The sequence below is a fragment of the Podarcis vaucheri genome (genome assembly GCF_965113315.1).
Source record: "Podarcis vaucheri genome assembly, chromosome: 5".
NCBI lineage: Eukaryota > Metazoa > Chordata > Lepidosauria > Squamata > Lacertidae > Podarcis > Podarcis vaucheri.
This window is the reverse complement of record NC_138763.1, coordinates 64792161-64815519: the sequence shown is the minus strand read 5'-3', so window position 1 is coordinate 64815519 and position 23359 is coordinate 64792161. Positions and strand designations below refer to the sequence as shown.

Here is a 23359-nt window from a genome sequence, read left to right as displayed (position 1 = left end):
TTTTAGGGGCTGCGAAATCTGCCTTATTGGTAATCCTCAACTGTGTCCTGGTAATGGGATGATGTGCAATTTGGAGAAGCAGAATAGGAAATACTACCTTTTTTTTGAGCCAATGGATCCAGAACCCCATCAGCAGTAGCCTTTAGTAGCAAACTCACCACCCTTAACATTCTTCTTACTCACTGGGACTGATTAAGAGAGTTAATTGTCAAGAACGGGCAAACTTAATGTTTAAGTTCCCTAATCAAAAGCAGCAGCAAGCTGGCATCTCTTCTTTGTTTCTGATCTATCTACCATTTACACTTTACAATCCCTCTCATCTTTAAATAGCATTGTTTATTCCTTCCCCTGAGCAATGCAAGCAAAAAGCTTGACATGTTCTTGCTATTCTAGGGCTGTTTTGTTCCTCTTTCATCTTATGTATAAATACATTTCTTCTTCAGTGTCAATATTTTATTTCTGTAGGGTTGTGGAGGCTTTGCAAGAAAAATAGTTTCCTTGAGTAGGGAATTTGCTTCCAACAATAGGCCTACTCAGAGTAGACCCACTGAAATTAATTGTCACAACTAACTTAGGTCCATTAATTGCAATGGGCCTGCTCTGAGTATATGGATGCAACTCTATCTTCCCATGTTTTAAATAGTAAATAGATATCATAGCCTCAATGGGCAGATTGCTCATTTTGCTGCCCATAATCACAGCTGGCCTGCCATTAGGCAGAATGAAGTACGGTAGCTACCTCAGGCAGTGGGGCATGGAGAAGTGGAGAGGTGTTAGAGGCTGAGCTGGTGCAAGACACTCTGACACCTGATGCCACCTCTATCCCCTGGCTGCCCTTCAACACTGTCATCCTCCTTTTTGTCAGGGCCAGCCTTATCGTTAGGCAGAATGAGGCAGCTGCTTCAGGCAGCAGAGGACTGGGAGACAAGGTGAGATTGAGAGTGGCTGCCTTCAGATGCAATACAGAGCACTGTTAGATCATCAGTGCTGAAGTACGATTCATCTGCCAGTCCATTTAGTTTCTGAATGTGGAAAGGAAGAGTGTCACTGTGTCCTTTGCCTAAGGTAACAAAATGTCCTGACCCGGCCCTGATCGTTGCTTTTGTCACTGCAGCAGCACTGAGCGTGCTGAGGCTCTCCAGGTCTTCACACCGGACAGTATCTTGCTGTAGTGAAACACCAGATGCTGAAGGATTCTTTAAAGCTTAATAGTAGTAAACTATTTACTACTTGAAGCAGTATTGACCATGTTAGAGTGAGGGAGACACTCTGTCGAGCCACCTCACATATGCAGTCATACCTTGGTTCTCGAATGCCTTGATACTCGTACATTTTGGATCCCGAACGCTGAAAACCCAGAAGTAAGTGCTCCGGTTTTCGAACATTCTTTGGAACCTGAACATCCAGCGTGGCTTCCACAGCTTCCAATTGAGTGCAGGAAGCTCCTGTAGCCAATCGGAAGCCATGCCTTGGTTTTTGAACGTTTTTGGAAGTCAAACAGACTTCCGGAATGGATTATGTTCGAGAACCAAGGCTGTAATAGCAAGGAGTGGGTGACCCAGCACCACCAAAAAAACTATGTAAGAGTCCCACTGATCACTTTGATGAAATGGCAGCAGCATTCCTAGTGCTAAACAGTGGTGGCTGGCTGGCCAGGCAAATCCACTGGTCTTCCCAGTCTGCCACCTGAGCAAAGATCTCTGTTTGACTAACAGGTGGGCCAGCCCTGATTGGAAAACAGAGCTGCATTCCTGAGCAGGCCTGTTGCCCTTAGGTATGGTTGCGTGAATGCTTTCGTAGTGGCAGTGAAATAAGATACAACTGGCTGTCCTGTCAGTTTCTGTATATGGAAAGGGAGAGATTCAGGACTTCCGGTGAGCTGCGATCCCAGCGCAAGCAAGGGTTTACACCGCGAGGTGAAACCCAAGCTATTCTGAAGGATAGGGGCGACTCCAGGGCGCGGAGACCCCCCAAACCCCTTGGAAGGGTGTTCAAGGAGTCCAGTCCCCGGCACGACCAGAGAAAGGATCAAACCGGCTACCAGGTAACCTCGAGAGAGGCGAAGAGTGTAGCGGAAAGATTCAACGGGTCGAGGGGGAGCCATTTTCTCGCCTTCAGATAGCGAAGCCCTGTTGCCCTTAGGTATGGTTGCGTGAATGCTTTTGTAGTGGCAGTGAAATAAGATACAACTGGCTGTCCTGTCAGTTTCTGTATATGGAAAGGGAGAGATTCAATTTTTTTCCATTGCTTCCATTGCATTGGAAAATACTTAGCCTGGCCTGGGTCCAACCTTCCACATTCAGAATGCAACAGAAACCCTGAATTTTAGTAGTATGTACATGCATTCTGTACAGATACTGTTCTAACTCCCTGGTAATACTTTAAAGAAGGATACGTTCGCGTAAGTTTTGGACATTGCAAATAAGTGGTGCCAGCTTTCTACATGATGAATTCTGCATTCATCTTCAAATATTGCCTGGACAGCTTTGTGATGCAAGACCTTTTGGGGATATTACAAAACAAGCAGGACCAGATGAGTGTGGAAGAAGGCTGTTTGCAATATTTGAAAGAACTGTACAAAGAGAATAAGGGGGAAGAGAGAATAAGTCTCAAAGAAGTCTTAGCAATGTTTCAGTGAAACCAATTTGCTGGTAGATCCATATGGATGAATTTAATTGTGACCTCCGAGAGCAACAGCAATTTAAAGGAAATGATTTGCACAAATCAAATTAGCATGGTGCGGAAGCCACAACAATTACATTCCGTGCAAAAATTCAACTGGAGTTCGTTTATCATCCAATGTATGAGACCTAATTCTCAAGTCCCTCCAAAATGTTACGTTATTTATTTATTTAACAACCTTCCTATGCTGCTTAAAACCTCTAAGCTGTTTACAAAAGATATAATATGTATATTAAAATTGTCAATAAAAATCAAATTTAAAAGCAAAACGAAGAAAATCCACAGTTAAAAGTATACACCGTAAGCTAAAGGTATAGAATAAAACACACACCAGCTTTACCTGTCTGGGAAGGCTTGCCTAAACCGAAATGTTTTTAGCAGGCACTGAAAAGAATACAGCGAAGGCGTCTGGCTATTATCAATGGGCAGGGAGTTCCACAGTGTAGAAGCTGCCGGCCACACTAAAAGATCGATTCCTTACAAATGTGGAATGAACATTTGTGCCAGTTCCACAGATTGCAGTGTTTGAGTGGGTCTATATGGGATGAGGTGATCTTTTGATTAATAGACAGATGTCAAAAAATTAAGAAGAAGAGCCTTTTGCCACCAGGCCATCCAACAATGAGGGAGGCGGGGTCAGAACATTAAACCCCAAGATTGTCTCTCATTGCTCCTTTCATAGCTTCGGCAAGCTTGGGTCTATAGCAGCAGCCAACCACGGTCCCTGGTCTCTCAGTCCTTGGTCTTCCAGCCAAAGTGCATTGGGTTCTGCTCACTTCCTGTTCATCCTTCCAAGAAACCCCTGTCCCCCAAACCTCACCCCTTTCCCCCCTGTGGTGACATCATGACCACTGTTACCCCGGCAACCTCCCCCTCACAATAGTATTTCCTTCTGCTAACAGTGAGAGAAGAACTTCACCTCTCCTTGTCTGCTGCTGAATGTTTTGCATTTCGTTAGGGAAATAAATCTTCCCACCTTCTTTGATAGCACCCATCTAACCCAATCTCCTGAGGAAGATGGCTTGACTTCAAACCCCACATTTACTAATTTCAGAGATTATAAGGAAGAACTTGGCACTCAGGAATTTTAGGGGCTCCTTGTTCCCTGCAAACCCACAACACCACTTAGATAGAATCATGAAGTCATTTAAAAGAATCTCTTAAAAAGTAAGATCACCTTCACTGGTACCGAAAATGGTGGCCCATTTCTGGAAGTAAAGAGGGGGAAAAACCCATGATGGAGCATATCAAATTTCAGGCACCTATTTATTTTTTGGGAAAAAAAGAAAGGAAGAATAGCAGTGAAGGAAACAACCCAAAGTTTAGACAACTTTCCAAAATGAGTCCCTTTCATGTCTCATTGACTTCACCAGCTGTGTAAACAGCTGTGCACTCATTACTGCCATCCCTGCACCAATTCATAGCGAAAAGGAACACGATTCCCATTTTATGTTAAAGGACTGTCCAACCGGTGTGATTTTCTTCATTTGGCTGAATTTAAGTAATCTGTTTTTCACTTCAGAGCACTTTAATAGAAAAGCTGTCATGTTTACATAACTTCTACTACAATTGCGCTGGAAGCCAATTTTGCTTATGGATGGCTGATTCTGATGGGGCTGGTCCACTTCAGATGAATGCGAAAGCGAGATTTGTATTTTGGATACCAGCATAGATTTCTAAATATATTCTATATATTCTGCTGGGTTTCCATTTCCATTCAAAAGAGGTGGCAGGACATGAACCCAGATAGATCTTCTCTGTTCATTAAAAGGAATAGGAAAGCCCAGTTACACAGGAGCGCCCCGTTGCCTCAGATCCATCAGAGCATGAACAGAATGATGGATTGACAGCATTATCTTTTGAAGGATTAAAAACAACAACACTGCTATGTTTGTTGACATGCTAAAATAGACGTGCGTTTAAAAAGAGCACATTAGACATTTCAGCGGTAAGTGAGACAATGAAATAAATCACTTCAAAATCCTCAAAGCAGACAGAGGGAGTTCAAGTTGAAAGCACACTTCCCCCAGCACATCAGACTGCATTAACCCAGCAAACATTGCTGCCATTAAGTAATTTGTTACTTTTATTAGAGCTTCGATAAATAAAAATGTCTTCCTCCTCCTTCCTACGCAATAGAGTATCATTGCTCAAACTTATTTGTGTGTGTGTGAGAGAGAGAGATTCTGAGTAAGGAGAATAGAAATATAATTCCAAAACAAACAACTCTCTTTTGGATAATAAAAATTGGAACTAGTAAATTGAAATTGCCTTGCTTCAAAAAAAACACCAACCCCTTTCTAGCAGTTGTTTAAAAAGTGCAACAAATAGCATTATAAAATCAGATTTCCAGAATACAGAGCTTTCATAATTAATAACCTGAAACACTGTCCACTTATTTCAGTAAATAATTTTTATGCAGCTGACCTTTCTCTTTTCCACAGCTACATTATTAATGAAAGTGGAGCAATCACTTGGTTATTGTTTGAGCAAATCTGGCTCTTCCCACTAATCCATTTTATAATTTAGTAACTTTGGTTAGCAGATTATGTAAAAATAGTCTTTAAATTAAGGCATCTGCTGGTGAAATTCTGTATAAAAAGTAATAAAAGCCTTTAAAAGGCATTACTAGATGTGTTCTACCATTCCTTCTAACATTAAAGGCAAACTGAGGTAGCAGAGTGCCTGTTTAGAAACAAAACTGGGCCACTATAAAATAAGGCAGTGCTCTCCTCGCACTCCAGGGACTCCTGAGGTATACACAAGTATTTTAGCTGAAAAGTTAAAATACACTTTTTTTTTTAACCTCACCATAATGAGCTGACAGGGACCTGTGAATTTCCAGGATTTGCAGAATGCTGATGATAATTGAGCCTAGAGAGATTAAAAACAACAACCCCAGAGTAGCATGCCCCACTCCCAGGATACAGAATTCTGGTTTATTTTGCAAGGCACTCTTATGCAGGTCTACTACCAGGGAGTTCAATGCGATTTACTCCCAGGTAGGCGATTATTGGAAATGGGAGATGCTCATAGTACACAAAGGCAAACTCCAGGATGTGAGTGCAGCTGTGTGTTTTGTAGCTAGTGTCTATCCCAAAACAGAAGGCAGGACTGGTATTGGCACTGGTGAGGTCAATTGTTTAATTCAGAAGGAGCAAATCCATGACCCTCCAGAATCTGTCCCCACTGGCATGGCCAGGGAAGATGGAAGTTGTGGTCCAGCAGAGGCCCTGTTGGTTTTGTCATCATCAACATGGATCTGTTTGGTTGGTTCTGACATCAGGTTAAAATATTCCTGTTTCATTGGGCCTTTGAGCAAAAGTAACAGTCTCTTAATTGTCTTGTCGTCAGATAAGGATTGGTATTGAATCTTTGATTATGCAGCTCTTGTTCAGCTGTATAATTACATGGTTTGAGAGCATGTGTACTTGATATTGTTGTTTATTTATCATTACATTTATATCCAACCTTTCCTCCAAGAAAGTAGATGGTTCTTCTCCTCACCATTTTATCCTTGCAACAACAACAAGATAGGTTAGGCTCAGAGACTGGCCCCAGGTCACCCACTGAGTTTCATTGATCAGTGATCCCTCAAATAATTCAATAATCCCTCAAGTAAATGGGTCCCAAGATATTAAGGACTTAATATCTTACTAATCAACCATCAGTATGTAAACCTTGAGCTTGGTCGATTAGTAAATCTGCAGCCTGAGCAGATCTTTGAACAGAACTATAATGTGCTGGTAGGATCTCACTTCTGCCGGCTGTTATGCTACAGAATAATTCTGCATTCTGCACTAATTGGAGTTTCAGCATCAACACCAAGGGAAGTAACCCAGTCTTGATGTTATCAATGCTTGGATACTGTGGTCAAGCTATCCCAGTCTAGAAATAGCCACAGAAGTTGCACCAGATGAACCTGGTGGAAGGCACTTTTAGCCAGAAGAGGTCAACTGGACTTCTGGTAACAAAACTGGATAAAGGAACACCTCCCAGATTTTGTACCTGCTGCTTCAGAGGGAGGGCAACCCCACTCAGGGCAAGCAGCTGACCCATTTCTTGGACACAGGAACTGCTCACCCGCAGAACCTGTGCTTTCCCAGTATTCAAACTCAGTTTATTTCCCTTCATTCACTTATGTGAATATTAATAACCCTCCACCCCAGAAAGAAGATTGTTGCATTTTATTAATCACAAGCAGGAATTCAAGAACTGTGTGGAGTGGATTATAGATTAAAGAGATGATTGGTAAACAACGGAGAACGGAGGAAAATTTTATGACGGAGCTTTAAATGGCGTCTCGCTAAGACAGGCTTGTCTAAGAAAGATTGGGGGGGGGAGGATCAGGATCATCGGAATGTGAAAGATGTTTGGAATGTGATCTTAACCTAACAGAGCCCTCCTGATATACTTGGCAAGCCTGAGAAAATTAAAGGACAGACCGAAGATAATTTTTTTATGGAAGTGTGGAATGGCGGCTGTCCCTAAGTGATATGATCTTTGGAGAGTGTAAAACCTACACAGAAGATATCTGTTTCCAACTCGCTTGTGAAGATTATCACAGAAAGGAAAGGAATATATGATAACAACAAGAAGATGAAGAAACTAATAAAGAGACTATCTGGATGGAACTGGATAGAACTGTTTAATTAAAGCAGCAATATAAGTGATGCTTGGACCCCCGTTCGGAGCTTGATGTATGGGTACCCCCAACAAAATTTAAAAATTTGGCTGTATAATTTGGAACTAATGTGATTTGATTGGCCTGTTAATAATTTTTTTTTTAATTTCCCTTCATTCAGCCTAGCCTTGTATCCAGGCACCAGTCCAAGCCCTGCACATGCTTTCCTGATTTAAATGTTGTGGAGAAACAGAGCTGAGTGTCATCAGCATAGTGCTAGCACCTTGCTGCAGATCTAATGAGCACTCCATATAAATACTAAATAGTATTTATATATGGCTTCATAAAAATAGTAAATCGTTCTGAGGATAAAATGGTGCACTTCAGCTCACAACAGTAATAATAATAATAATAATAATAATAATAATAATAATAATAATAATAATTTATTATTTATACCCCGCCCATCTGGCTGAGTTTCCCCAGCCACTCTGGGTGGCTCCCAATCAAGTGTTAAAAACAGTACAGCGTTAGATATGCAGTTGAAGAGCTCTTGACCTCATAGGAAGAAGCAAAATCACTGTAAGACAGCCCCCCAATAACCATCCCGTGGAACTGGTCCATGATCAACAGCATCAAAACAACAGAGTGATTGAGAAGCAGGGACAAGAGCCACTCCCTTTGTCCCATTCTCAGTACAGGTAATCCATCAGGGTGACTGAGGCTGATTTGGGCACATGGCCAGGCCTGAACACAGATCAGAATTAATCTCAAATGAAAGGTCTGAATTCTGGATTGTCCAGTCTGTTTTATCATGTCACACAGGACATTTCACCTATTAGAAAATTTGCTGCAGAGCGTGAGAAAATGTGCTGACAGTTATTTTGTGTGTGTATGCAAAACCCAGATAGATGTTTTAAGACTAAGAATTGCCGACTGTATGCTCTTAACATTTCAGCTGAGTACAGCTGGTCCCCGAATAGGCATCAATATTCACCGGGGTGTATGTCTTTTATTTATTTATTTAAACAAGTAGAAGGTTTCTGCCCCCCCATCCCTTCAACATTGATTGGCACTCACAAAAATTTATGCATGCAGGAAGTTGCCATGATGTCATTTGAAATGCTTGATTGGAAAGGAATGCAATTTACAAGATCTGCCAAGACAGCAAAAGGAAAACTCGAGCCATGTATTTTATGACTTCATATAAAACAGTGACAGATTGGTATGTTGCATTTCATAAGCTTTAAAAGCTTGAAATTCTGTGGATAGCTTCCAGGTACAGTTGTTTTATTTACATGAACCTGAGACTAGCAAGTCAAAGCTTAAGCACGGTGCTGGTTTTGGATGGTAAAGTACTGGAGAGACTCCAGGAGAATTAGGAATTATCCAGTCTGGATAATTTAGTAGTAGACTGGAGCTTTAGTATTAAAACTTCAACTTGAACCAAAGCCCAAACAGGAGCAGCCTCCAGCATTAGGCCATAATTAAAGAGCGTAACATTTATATGCTTAAAGTATACACCTTTCAGTCTACAGTCAGTTTAGTTCCAGATAAAATGGCTGCCTAAGAATCCTTTATAATTTTGCATGTTGAAATAAATGTGATGACTTTCTTCAGCTTTTGACCATTTGATTTATAAAAAAGTTCAGGGTGATACCCAGCTGTGGCATCCCCACTTGTCCAACAGCCAGTCTACTAGTGAAAATCTCATTCTTAGCTTAACATAACAGCCAAATCCAATGGGCGCATTAACCCTTGCAAAAAGTGTTGTGCAGCTCCTAGTGCAACAGCTGCAATGATTATATTCAGTGACTGTGAAGCTTGCCTGCTCCCATTTATGCAAGAATGTCAATGCCCCAAACCGATTGCACTACCTTTATGTTGGGTCTTGCCCTCCAGCTTTAGTATTTCCTTTTTTTTAATTTCCCAACATTTGTATTCCACTGTGGAAGCCAAGGTGGCATACTTGCCATTTATATGTGGTATTGTTAATAAATACCATATAGTACTCACACGTGTGCTGCCTTGCAGAGAGCCAGTGTGGTGTAGTGGTTAAGAGCGGTAGTCACGTAATCTGGGGAACCGGGTTCGCGTCTCCGCTTCTCCACATGCAGCTGCTGGGTGACCTTGGGCTAGTCACACTTCTTTGAAGTCTCTCAGCCCCACTCACCTCACAGAGTGTTTGTTGTGGGGGAGGAAGGGAAAGGAGAATGTTAGCTGCTTTGAGACTCCTGAAGGGGAGTGAAAGGCGGGATATCAAATCCAAACTCTTCTTCTTCTTCTTCTTCTTGTATTCCACAGTGGAATATAAATGTAAGAAAATAAATAAATAAATAAAATATGACTGCTAGCAGGTGAATCCAGTGTAATGTTAGTGCAGGAGGTTTAGAGAGCTGATGTCATTGTCACAGACCACAAGCTTTACTTATTGCTAAGGTGGTATTAATAAAAAAACAAATTATTTACACTTAGTTTTTGCTGAGAGGGAAATAACATAGGAGGTGGGTATTTTAAAACTAATTCCAGAATTTTTTTTAAATGCAAAATTGGTTTTTGATGGTACATTATTGTCTCCTACCGCAGAATGCAAAAGCTGTTAATGTACATGATAATATATTTGTTTGTTCAGGTGTTAACGTTTTAATTTGTCAATGCTGAGTGGAAGAAAATAGCTGCTTTTGACTCTGAAGAGAACAGCTTTTAAGTAGAAGTAGAAATTATGACCAAATTTAATCATCAAATAGAGCCACTTTCAGTCATTTTGGCACCCGTGGAGCATTAAAATAACATTTCAGTTTTATTAGTGAAGTCATTAGTGCCCACACTCAGATGAGTTGGTGCTGGTCACTTGTATAGAAAAAGTGTGTGAGCCTAAAGGCAGATAGATAGATATAGTGATTTGCAGCACAATCTTATTCAGGTTTGCTTCTAAATTTGTCCCCTGAGACTATCATCTACATATCTATCATCTATCTATCTATCATCTATCTATCTATCTATCTATCTATCATTCATCTATCTATCTATCTATCTATCTATCTATCTATCTATCTATCTATCTATCTATCATCTATCTATCTATCTATCTATCTATCTATCTAATACAGTGGTACCTCAAATTACAAATGCCTCAGGTTACAAACACTTCAGGTTACAAACTCCGCTAACCTGGAAGAGTTACCTCGAGTTGGGAACTTTGCCCCAGGATGAGAACGGAAATCATGTGCCGGAGGCACAGTGGCAGCAAAAGGCCCCATTAGCGAAAGCGTGCCTCTAGTTAAGAACAGGACCTCCATTAAGAATTAACGAATTAATAGAAGAAATAGAGGAATATATAAAGAAAAATAAATTAATAGAGATAGCAGAAGAAGACCATAAATTATTAAATGAACCAATATCAACCATAGAAATTAAGGAATCAATTCAAAAATTAAAAATAGGGAAATCCCCAGGTCCGGATGGCATACCAGCAGAATACTACAAAGAAATGTTAAATGAATTAATTGACCCACTAAAAGAAGTAATAGAGGAAGCAGTAGAGAAGGGGAATGTTCCAGACTCTTGGACTCAAGGGTATATAACGCTTCTGCCAAAACAAGGTACGGATTTGGAATTGGTCTCAAATTATAGACCCATTTCATTGTTAAATTCCGATTATAAAATTTACGCAGGATTACTGGCTAATAGGTTGAAAAAAATTATAGGAAAAATAGTACATAAAAATCAGGCTGGATTTGTGGAAGGTAGACAAATAAAGGATAATATCAGAAATATAATAGACATAATGGAATATCTACAAGTAAGAAGAGACAAACAAGCAGCCCTGATTTCAATCGACGCGGAGAAGGCTTTCGACAAAATCTCATGGGAATTTATGAAAAAACTATTAAAAGAATTGTGTTTAGGTGAAAAATTCCAAAAAGGTATAAATGCAATATATAACCAACAGAAAGCAAAAATTATTATTAATGGAGAGTTTGGAGAAGAAATCAACATCTTTAAAGGTACAAGACAAGGATGCCCCCTATCCCCAATGTTATTTATAATAGTATTAGAGGTTCTATTAAAGAAAATAAGGCAGGACAACCAAATAAGAGGAATAGCAGTTGGTGAAAAAAGATATAAGTTAAGAGCCTTTGCAGACGATGTTATGATCACAACAGAAAATCCCCTACAATGTACACCTAGAATATTGGAATGCATAAACGAATATGGCAGATTAGCAGGATTCAAATTAAACTATGGGAAAACCAAAATACTAGTGAAAAATATGGAAGAAAAAGATAAAGTGAAATTACAAGAAATTACAGGATTGGAAATTAAAAAGAAAATAAGGTATCTTGGAATAAATTTAACAACAAATACTATAGACTTAAGTAATGAGAACTATGGGAAAACATGGAATGAAATAAAAAATGACTTGCAAGTATGGGGAAAATTAAATCTTTCCTTACTAGGGAAAATATCGGTAATAAAGATGAACATATTACCAAGGATGATGTTTTTATCCCAATACTAGGAGGAGATAAATGTTTTAATAACTGGAAAAGAGATTTGGCTAAATTCATATGGTCAGGAAAAAAACCAAGAATAAAACACAAAATAATGATAGATAAGAAGGAGAGAGGAGGATTTGGTCTCCCAGATATGGAGTTATATCACGATGCGGTGGGTCTGACCTGGATAAAAGAATGGATCAAATTAGATGACTCGGATGTATTGGATTTAGAAGGAGTAGAGACAAGATTTGGATGGCATGCCTATTTAATAGATGAAAAAGTGAGAGTACATAAAGGCTTCCTAGGGCATATAATCAGAAAATCTATATATAAAATATGGGAGAAATACAAAAGACTTTTAGAACCGAAAACTCCCTGGTGGGCATCGCTGGCAGAAATTGTCGCAGTGAAAAAATTAAATATGAAAGAAAATTGGGCTACCTATAAAACTGTATTAAAGGAAGAAAACGGGGAATTGGAATTAAAGGACTACACAGAAATTAAAGCTCATATTAGTGATTGGTTTCAATATATTCAAATTAAGTATAGATTAGCAAAAGACAAAAAGTTAGGATTTGAAAAAGAAATATCAAAATTCGATAAATATTTAATACAAGAAAAATCAAAAAATATATCTAAATTGTATAATCTGATTTTAGAGTGGGAAACAAAGGATGAACTGGTTAAAGCATCAATGATTAAATGGGCGCAAGACATTGGGAAAAACATTATGTTTGAACAATGGGAAAAATTGTGGAAAGAAGATATGAAATTCACCATGTGTTATATACTGAAAGAAAATTACCTTAAAATGCAACATAGATGGTATTTAACACCTGAAAGAATAGCAAAAATGAATAAAAACTGTAGCGATATCTGCTGGCGATGCAACACGGGAAAAGGTACTATGATACATATATGGTGGAATTGTTTAAACATCAAACAATTTTGGGAAATAATATATAATGAAATGAAAAAAATGTTTAGATACTCATTTAGGAAAACACCAGAAGGTTTTCTATTGGGAATAGTACCAGGAAGCGTAAAGGAAGAAGATAAGACCTTATATTTATACGCAACAGTAGCAGCAAGGCTATTGATTGCGAAAAATTGGAAAAGTGGTATAATACCAACAAAAACAGAGTGGCTTGCCAAATTATTGGAGTATTACAATATATCCAAAACAATGGAAGAAATTGGAAGGATTTCGAAAGAAAAGATAGATAGGGACTGGAAAGTGTTTAAAAGATACTTGCAAAATCATATCGAAAAATCAGAACTCCTATTAGAATAAACAAGTTCCGTTTCAAATACTGAAATATCAAATAAGATGGAAAACAACGTGTAATAGAAAAAGAAGTATGAAATTAGGGTAAAGGTGTGTGAAAGAAAGTAATAGAAGTGGAAAGATATTGTAATTGAGTAGATTGGAAGTCAACACAAAGGTGGGGTGAAGGGTCGGTGGATGGTGATGGGGAAAGGAACTATTTGTGGGATTGAGTGTAAGTATGTTTGAATATTTTTAAAGATTGTATGAAATGTATGTTTGTATGCTTGTATATGTGTATTAATGATAAAAAATAATAAAATTTATTTTTTTTAAAAAAACGAATTAAGTTCGTAACTAGAGGTACCACTGTATACTGCTCTTCATCACAAGATTTCATGGCGCTTCAGAGAATAAAATACAAGTGAAAAATTAAAACAAAAGCAACCCCCACAGACACATTTAAAGGGCTGTAGATAGATTATTAACCAGCCCAAGGCTTGGTTGAAGAGGAACATTTTCACCTGGCGCCTAGAAATATATAATAAAGGCACTGGGTGAACCTCCCTGGGGCGAGCATTCCACAAACAGAGAGAAAGAGGTTTCTCTAGAGCATCCAAGTGATGGGAATTCCAAGTTGCTCACCTGCAGTGTTGTTGTTTTTTAAAGATATTTTTTATTAAAGATTTCTTGGTTTACAAAAGTATGTGCAAGTGTTGAGGCCAGTAGGGTCTTAAACAATAAAATTATCATTTGTCAAAGGAATAAAACGAAAGAGCCATCAACGATGAATTAAGAGGCGCCTGCCATTGCCCATAAAATATTTGACTCCACTGAAATAAACAGAAGTTTAGGCCTAAATAGCATTCTCTACCTGGAAGGGTTCTTTCCTTTTTCTTTGGTACAGGCACAACACTGAAACTGTAGGAAATCTACTTCAGTATCAGAACTCTAAACAGAAGACTGGGTGGAAGGATATGCAATGCTAAGAGAGTCCTGGGAGATAAGTGGGATTTAATGGTGCTGAAGTATCAGGACAGCCTTATTTTCTGGAATGGCCTTCTACATTCATGGGGCATATCTAATCAGATGGCAGCAGCTTGTTCAAAGCTGACATGTTGTTTCAGCTACAGTATTATGTACTATAAGAGCCACTGCTCCATAGCTCTCCATGCTCTAGGCATATAAAACTCTGAACTGCATGTCTCTTCTGTGATAGTCCCAAGCCTACCACAAAGAGGTTTCTCCTCCCCTTGTATAAAGAATGCAGGTTTGAGTCTATAATGAATTATTTTAGACACAGCCTTTGTGATGTCTTGTCATCCTGTGTTTTGGTACACCATATTCTCATGACTCTCTGTAGCTTCTGACCATATATCATGATGAATTATAAAATGAAATCTTGCCTCCGGCTTTGTCATCAATCTTGCATCTTTGTCCCCAGTTGGCAGATGAAGGAATAAAGATCATGCAGCAAGTGCTCAGGTGAGCTCCGCACAGAGCTTATATGATCAAATGCCTGGGATTTCATCTCAACGCAATTCCTTCTCTCCTTTTGCTTCCCCGTTCATTAACAAACAGAAAGTGTACAATGGAAGATAAACCTGGGGAGGAAGAATGGCAACTTTTTGCATTTTGTTCTCTCCTGTGTTTTTCTCCACTGTTGTTCGGACTGACACTGCTGATTTGTTTGGTTTTGCAGTTTAGGGAACCTTTATTTTCCTACTCTAAACGTATGTGAGCAGCTATTTCACTGACAGCATGAATCCAAATGCTATTTTGAAAAGCTGTCTTGAATGCACATGTGACCAGAAACACCCACGCTTAATCTGGCCATTCATCTACTTCCTGTTGGAATAGGAAGTCTGGTGTGGACTTCTTCAGATTTCCCTTTCAAGAGTCAATGCCTGTTCTTTCCTAATGGAAAAGGGGAGTGGGGAATCTTGGAATTTTCATTTTTCTAGAAAAAGTTACTAATGGTGCAGTATTATGCACCACTGCTCAGAAATAAGCTTCGCTGTGTTGCATCAAACTAAATGAGTCGTGTCCATTGGGTTGTATCCAGTGTGGTGCTAAGTTAAAGTCGCTTAATGGTATACTTGTTCCGCTGGTGAAATTTTTGCCAGACATTGTTGCACAGGAAAAGCACACAAGGAAGTTGCTAGTAACTTTGTTGCGCAATAGATTGCACAAAGAGTTCCTGCTTGTGCAACTGTTGCATTTGAATCCTTTTTTGCACAACATTGTAACTTACCTGTTTGCTAGTGCAAGAGAATGCTAGCAGGCAGAGAATGTTGGGTACAGCTCATTGTTTTCAGTGGATCTACTCTGAGTACGATTTAAATATTAAAAGACAACGAGGCTTACTCCTAGGTAAGCAGATACAGGATTGTAGCCCAAAAGGTTACAAAATGCAAAATACAATAAGGTTAAATACGTTCTAGTTATAAAGAAAAAAATACTTTGAAAGGTTATTGGATTCTTTTTTAAAAATGGACTTCAGTAACTTGCTCAGTTTTTAGTTGGGAAGAGTTTCAGAGGAAATAATGCTAAATTAATGAAAATAAGCTTTGAACAGGTTCAATCTAAATAATGTTAAAAATTGATTAGGATATTTATATTCCACCCTTCATGTTATCACACACAGGGTGGCATGCTGGGGATTGTGAAATAAACACCCAACACATTGAAACAAGAAAGCATCAGAATGGTGAAAAATAGAAAAGCAGTGGAAATAAAGTAAGTTTTAAAAAATGTGTTTTAAAAGCCTGGGATAATAAAATCCTTTACCAGGCACTGAAAAGACTTGAGTGGGGGCATCAGGTGAGTCTCCATGGGGGCGAGGATTCCATAAGCAGGGTGCCAAAACTGAAAATGGCCTTGGCAGATGATATCAGCATGTTGGCAGGCTCATGTGGCTGTAGACAGAACTGTCTATTCCATACAGCCATGTATATTATTTTTCTTCCAAGCGATCAAGATGAAAGAGACCATCTCACTCACCGCAGCATGAGACAACCCACCAGGTGGCGGGGGGAGACTGTCAAGTTAACTCCGGCAGTTGCTAGCGGTAGAACTCATTTTATAGGTTGAACCAGCTAGCAAATTAGCTTGTAAGTTGGAGGGTGGGTGGGAAATAAACCCAACTCTTTAAATAACCAGTACGAATGACAAGCAATCAATGCCCTCCAAACTTGTGAAAGTTCTTCCAAATTTCCACATGTCTGATTACAACCTCTTCACTTATCACTGTCTCTTCTAATATAATATTTCTTTAAAATTCAAGAAAGTAGATCCAAACTTGGCTGGTGTTTGCATGTGAGGCTTTGTACAAACTCTACACATGACATTCTGAGTAACTCAGCTGTTTGAGGTCTGGGATTCTCCTGGCTGATTATTGGCTCCTTTGTGGAATAAATAACTTACTTATTTTTTTAAAAAGCACCCATCATAACCCTAAATTATTTCAGCTACCTAATAGCTATCATTTTCTGAAGGCTATTTTTCAGTTGATTCTCCCTCACCCATCTACTCAATAGGCATTGAAATGATTGAGGTAAAGCTATCTATTAGCACTGCTAATGCAGTTTGAATTTGTGAAATGGGCATGTGACTCCAGCTACTGCTCTCATTCTTAGGTTTTTAAAAATAAAAATAAAATAAAATGGGTGGCTTATAGTTTATAGCAGTGTTAACAGCTTGAAAGCTGGCTGTACACAGTCCCTCCACCACTTGTTCTGCCTCATTCACACATTGCTACTAGAATTACTTAAAAAGAATAAATAAAACACACTGAGGGCCTGTTAGGAATGGGGGTGGGGGGAGAGATTCTTTACTTCCAGTTTCTTCAAATTTACAAGGATTTCAAACCTACAAGGTGAGAGCTAGTTTCATTGCTGCCTCCTGCAGGAGAAAGTGGGGCTGAGGGACAAAGCTTGTGGGTTGAGTAGGAAATCACAACATGTATTTTCCTCTATCTGTTAGTCTGGACCCTGCTCTCAAGTGACTGGAGGCATGCAACGTTGCTTATATCTAACACTTATTTCATCATCCTCTTTGCTCAAAATGTTATTCATCATCAGTAATCTATGAACTATGATTCCAGAAGCTCAAGAATAGGGGAGGGGTGTCCGTCAGGTCAGGGACTGAAAGCAGCCATTCAGGCCTCTCTGCTTGGCCTCCTTTGCCTTGCTCTAGAGCAGGCTTCCTCAACCTCAGCCCTCCAGATGTTTTGAGACTACAATTCCCATCTTCCCTGACCACTGGTCCTGCTATCTAGGGATCATGGGAGTTGTAGGCCAAAACATCTGGAGGGCTGAGGTTGAGGAAGCCTGCTCTAGACCGCTCTCTCTCTCCCCCAGGCCACACTGCCCACTGCCTCTTCTCCACACCCTCCTCAGGTGTCCTCAACCTGTGATCACGCCTGTTGCTTGGTTGGATGAAGGATGGAGAAAGCAGGAGCTTTTTTCCGTGAAAACTCCTGGCAAAGAACTTCCAACCCAGAATGAGAATGTGGGAACAGGGAGTGCTAAAGTCCTCTACCGCACTGTACCAAGGTTCCAGTTGGGCGCAACCCCAGTCAACCACTGGCAATTTGTGGAAGAAAAAGGCCTACATTCAAGGACAAACGATATTTGTGTCACAAGTAGTTTGGTCCTAAATGCTGTGATAGGCTCTCATGTCCTTCTCTGTAACCTTTGCAGATGATGATGATGATGATGATTTAGGTACCCCCCCATCTGACTGGGTTGCCCCAGACACTCTGGGTGGCTTCCAACACATATAAGAACACAACAAAACATTAAAAAAACCTTCCCTTGCACTGAACTTATGACACACATATTGTGGGAGCCTTTTTTATGGAACCTGGTTCAGCTGCACCATATGGTCCATGGTAAATCCGGCAATTAAAAATTTCTTTGGTGCCCTCCTTACCTTCATGCCCTAAGTGCATGCTTATTTTGCTTAATAGTTAATCCAGCCCAGGGTAATCATATATAAGGCTGCAGCCTAAATATAAATCCTAAAATGAAGTATAGTGTAACTAAACCAGACTATTTTAGGAGCAATGTAGAGCATCATGCTTTTTAGTATGGTTGAGGAAAATGAAGAGCATATTGTACATCTGCAGTACAGTGGCACCTCCTGTTATGAACTTAATTCCTTCCAGCGGTCCTTTCTTAAGCCAAAACTGTTCTTAACATGAGGCGCGCTTTCACTAATGGGGCCTCCTGCTGCGCCGCCCACGCTTGACGGCTGCTCGCATCCCGTGGCAAAGTTTGCAACTAGGAGCATCTACTTCTGGGTTAGCGGAGCTCGTTACCCGAAGCATTCGTAAAAGGAGGACAGTACATAACCCGAGGTTCCAGTGTAGTAATGAAATACTTTGTGACGTATTATTTTCATAGTTTAGTGCTTTCAGATCACAAAACTCATAAAATGTTTTGATATTGAAGGATGTGATTCAGGGAAGTTCATGAATAGCTTTGGATGCATCTGAAATGCTGCTTGTAGGGTGAAACATCTTTAATAGCACACAAATTCTAACCATCATGCTAGCATATCCATCCTAAATATCATTTCCAACTGAAATCTATAAGCAATTCGAAGTAGGATATATTGTATATCATATTGAATAACAGGAATATAAAACTGCCAAAATATTTTGGAGGTGCAAAATATGTATTTGTGCATCATTTCTTGTTTCTCCTAGCAAGGGCAGTGATCGCTTTCTAGTTGAAATTGAACCTGGCGTGCATAACCCTCCATAACAACATCTTTAGTTATTAAAAGGAATGGTTAAAAATTACAATTCTAAAACATCTAACTGTTTCTGAGGGACTGAAATGTCTCAGTGCCATAAGGGGACAAATTAAAGACTGGAACTTTCCAAAGCATCTTGAATTTACTCTGCAGATACTGCATTTTACATTCTGTTTATGTTTTCTTGTCACATATCTGGTTAATGTAAGCATTTAATCTTGCAGGCCTGTGACTTTTTGTTGTTGTTAGTTCTTTTTCTTACAGTTCAAAGGGTTGGGGGCTTACAACAAACTGATAGTTTACCTGGAGGCAAGAATAGAAATTGAAGTCCATTGTTTCCCCCTGTAAGCACTTGAACTCTATATGAGCATGAAAATTACTGAATAGTTTGTGAGGTTTTGACAGATTGTCATGCTTCACAAAAAGAGTGTTTGAGTCCTTCCATTAGCAAACTTTTTCTAATATGCTAGGGGGAGAAATAGCACTCCTTCAAATTCCAGCTAAATATGGTGAGCGTCTATTCTTTAAATTACATCGAAGAGATAATTACTTCAGTTTCCTTTTTCATGTGATACTTTCACAATGATGCCTTAAGAAAATGACTTTATATATAACAATGAAGCCTTCACTCTGGAAGCCATCATATAACTAATAAAAATACTTAGCATTTATATAGTGCATTTCAAGAGTAGAAAGTACTTCATATGTACTGTGATGTATTTAGGTAGTTGGAAAAGGAGAGTATCCCTAAACATTTTTTTAAAAGAAAAAAAGCACTGCTTACGGGTGGTAATGCGGCTTACTAATGGTGGCAGTGCCAAAGCAAGCATGGAATTTCCTTAACCAGGCCTGTAAATATGTCAAACTACTTTGCGCCTGGTCTGTTATGACTTGATTAGTTAGAGGTCAGGAAGAATAGAAATATATCTGCATTTTCTGGAGGGCTCTTCCTGGTATGAATAACTATTAATCATTCAGGGTCAAACTACAACATTGCCCTTGGTGGTCTTGAGCCTCTGTGTGATGTACCAATTGCAGGTAGCATGGGGATTCTCTGGGGCCAAGGTGTTAGAGGGCATACTTAAAATGACAGTGAGGCCGAGCCTCTCAGTAACACTCTGCAGACGTGTTTGTGCTTCATCTTTGTTCTTCCATGGCAATAGCAGGTGAGATCTGTACTTGGCTACAGACAGGTATATAAATAAATGTGCTTAGAATTTGAGGCACTCCACTAAGGCTATTATTAATACTGAAACACAAAAGACCTTCATTACTCCTATATTGTAAAAGGAAAGAAATACCTGAATTGTGAGCAGAAAAGAAAGAGAATAAAATTACCTGCAACTAGACACTTTTTTTTGTAATTAAAATGTCCATCAACATTTAAACCAGAACATTAGATGGTGACAGGACTGCCAGGCTTATCAGAAGTTACTGCCTTGGATTAATAAAACACGTCTAGATCTGTATCTGTATCTCAATTATTATTTCCTTTACAGAAGACTAATGCCTTCTTTTTCAGGATTAACAGAAAAAGAAGCAACATCACACCTTGCCCCAAAAGATCTGTATTATCTAGTTTGAATAAGAGATGAAATACATCAAGCCCTTTAAATTATTGCTTAACAAAGAACAGTGACAGTCCTTGTAAAAGAAATAGGAGATTTCAATTTGATTATGTTTTAAGAAACATTGCTATCATTTTATCCTGCAAGCTGTTTTCATAAGGCCTGGCTGGGGGGAGTCTTTGAAAGTTGGACTTGGATCTCAGCAAAAAGTTATATGGGTGTTTTTTTCCTCCCAAAGACAGAGCACCTCTGAGTTTTATTCTGCTTTGCTTATTTGTTATTGACAGGGGCAAGAAAGCTGGACATGATGTAGACTTTTTGATCACAGTTCCAGGATCAAGTCAGGACGATGAATTGTTACACCTAGTGATTGACTTTTGGAAAAAGCAGGTAGGACAAATTGTCGTAAGATCACTGTGTTCAGCACTCTCAACTTGATGAATGTAGGTAGATGCTGAATACTTTATCTGCTCCGATCAACACCCCAGAAGTTATTTTTCAATCACACTTATTGGCTTGTGCTAATTTGTGAGGGGTGCTAAATAGAAAAGGGTACTAATTGCATTCTGCTCATCTTGCTGTTTCTTGACCACAGATACTTAATTGCTCATTTGCTTGCCAGAATGACCAGCAGAATCTCTGGGTTGATACATGACTACATTCTTTCTCTGAAGTTTATTTTCTAAGTAAAATCCAGTTGTACAACACTATACCTCTGACTCAGGTTACAGTGACATCACTAAAATGCCTCAGGTCACTGAATGGGGAGCAATGATATTGCTTATAAGCCTTATGGTCTATATCAGCTACATGCATTTTTATTAAAAGAAAAAGGATGAGTTATTGAAAATAAAAGGCAATGTAGGAATTGAGCAATAGTGGCATCAGAGGGAGGTGGGATAAACAGAGGGGATGGTCTGAAATGGCACATGATGCAGCAAAACAAAGACAAATTTGGCTGAAGACAAATCAGAGTTTGGTCAGTGTCTGGATTATGAGTTTCTATGAGTTTCATAATACCATGAATTCAATATAAGTGTACCTTAATGCAATAAAAACAAAACAGTCATTGTTAGACAACAATACAAAATAGCATACTTCTAAATTGTCCAGATTTTTTTTTAAAAAAATGCCTTTTAAATGTGTTGCTGGGAAGGGGAGGTTATTGGGATTTTTTTGTTTTATTATGTATTTTGTGTTCTCATTTTGTATTTTTATGTTGTGTGCTGCCCTGTGATCTTCAGATGAAGGGTGGTATACATATTCAATAAATAATAAATAATAATAAATGATGTAACTATCAGATACAGTGGTACCTCGGGTTACATACACTTCAGGTTACATACGCTTCAGGTTACAGACTCCGCTAACCCAGAAATATTACCTCGTGTTAAGAACTTTGCTTCAGGATAAGAACAGAAATCACGTGGTGGTGGCGCAGCGGCAGCAGCGGGAGGCCCCATTAGCTAAAGTGGTGCTTCAGGTTAAGAACAGTTTCAGGTTAAGAACAGACCTCCAGAACGAACTAAGTTCTTAACCCTAGGTACCACTGTACTAGGAGAAGGTTTTGTTTTGTTTTGCTGTGGAGGCAGCTGCAGCTGGGGAGGGAGGACATAATTAAACCTCCCCTCCCTGTGTGAGCCTCATCCAGATTTGCCCTTTTGCACTTTTATTTGAGTTTAAGAGAAAAAGCACATGCATAGCTGCAGACCTATAGTTTGATCCACAGTCACCATTTTAAAGGCATGTCACTTTTGGAGAGTGGCTAAAGGAAATTTCTCAAGGACAGTAGCTTCAGAATTTTTTATATTCTTCTTGCCTTTTGTAACACTGCATTTCTCAGCAGAGTGCTCATAAATTTTACTCCTGTGTTTCTTGGATGGCTTACCAAGATGAGACTCCTTTCTGCTAGCTATTCTGTTTGCATTGCATTATGAATAGCCAAGGGTGGGATCTCCTCTATATCTATTATCTCTCCTAACCAGGAGAGAATGAATATCACTACTGTAATTCTTCGTTCTCTCTTCCCTCTGGATATCCCCTTTGAAGTGAAAGTTGTCGTGCTTTTTGTTAGAGTCAAGCTGCCCCATTCTGTTGGTCTCTACTGAGACTTAGTGCATCTCTCTGAAACTGAAAACTCGTCTCAGGAGCTGAATCTGCCACTTTAGCTCTGGGTCTCTGATTTTATCATCACATTCCCTGATTTGAGTCTGTAATGGATCTGCTCTCTCTGCTAATTTAGCCCTCAGGCCCACTTTACAACTTCTCAGTAAGTTGCTTGGGGCTGCTATATATTTTCTTATCAGGATTGTCATTACTCAAATCATTACTTCCTCTTTGAACTCACCTGAACCTTCCACCATCTCAATGATTCTCAATAGATTTCCCAACTGCTCTGTCTGTTAAGTGCTCACCATTTCAGTATTACAAGGCTGAACACCAAGTACCTTTCAAAGGGCCTACTGTGTGCTAAAGTTTTTCTCTAATTTCAGAGATCCCCTATTTATTTGAGTTGGGCTCTCTCTGTTTTAGCCTAAGGAATTTCTGGTGCTGCTTCTCCAACAGTGGCAGAGGCAACAGGGCAGGTGGACTGGCCACAGGAATGTCGCATCGGTTATGTGGTGGGAATGTGAAGAAATCAGAGAGTTCTGGGACATTGTATATAATGAATTAAAGAAGATACTCAAATTCCCATTCGCAAAAACACCAGAGGCCTTCTTATTAGGGATAATGTCAACTAAAATCAAGAAAGAAGTAAGGCCACTCTTTATGTACACAACATCTGCAGCCAGGATTCTGGTTGCAATGAATTTGAAGAGTTAAATTACACCTACAAAGTCAGAATGGCAGGTAAAAATGACAGAATACATCCAAGTGGCAATAATGATGGGGAGAGTTAGAGGCTCCTCAATGCAGAGGGTGAATAAAGAATGGATAGTATTTAAAGAATATT

The 23359-nt window shown here is 39.3% G+C and overlaps 1 protein-coding gene across 1 annotated transcript in view; it reads left to right on the top strand.

Moving 5' to 3' along the window:
* The window catches only part of DNTT (DNA nucleotidylexotransferase), a gene marked incomplete at its 5' end in the record, with an annotated part of 95283 nt that overhangs the window by 46630 nt on the left and 25294 nt on the right, over nt 1-23359 (top strand). The window contains one exon of the mRNA XM_082223752.1: nt 20694-20796. Within this exon, the coding sequence (XP_082079878.1) occupies nt 20694-20796 (103 nt within the window). The remainder of the gene's footprint in view (nt 1-20693; nt 20797-23359) is intronic.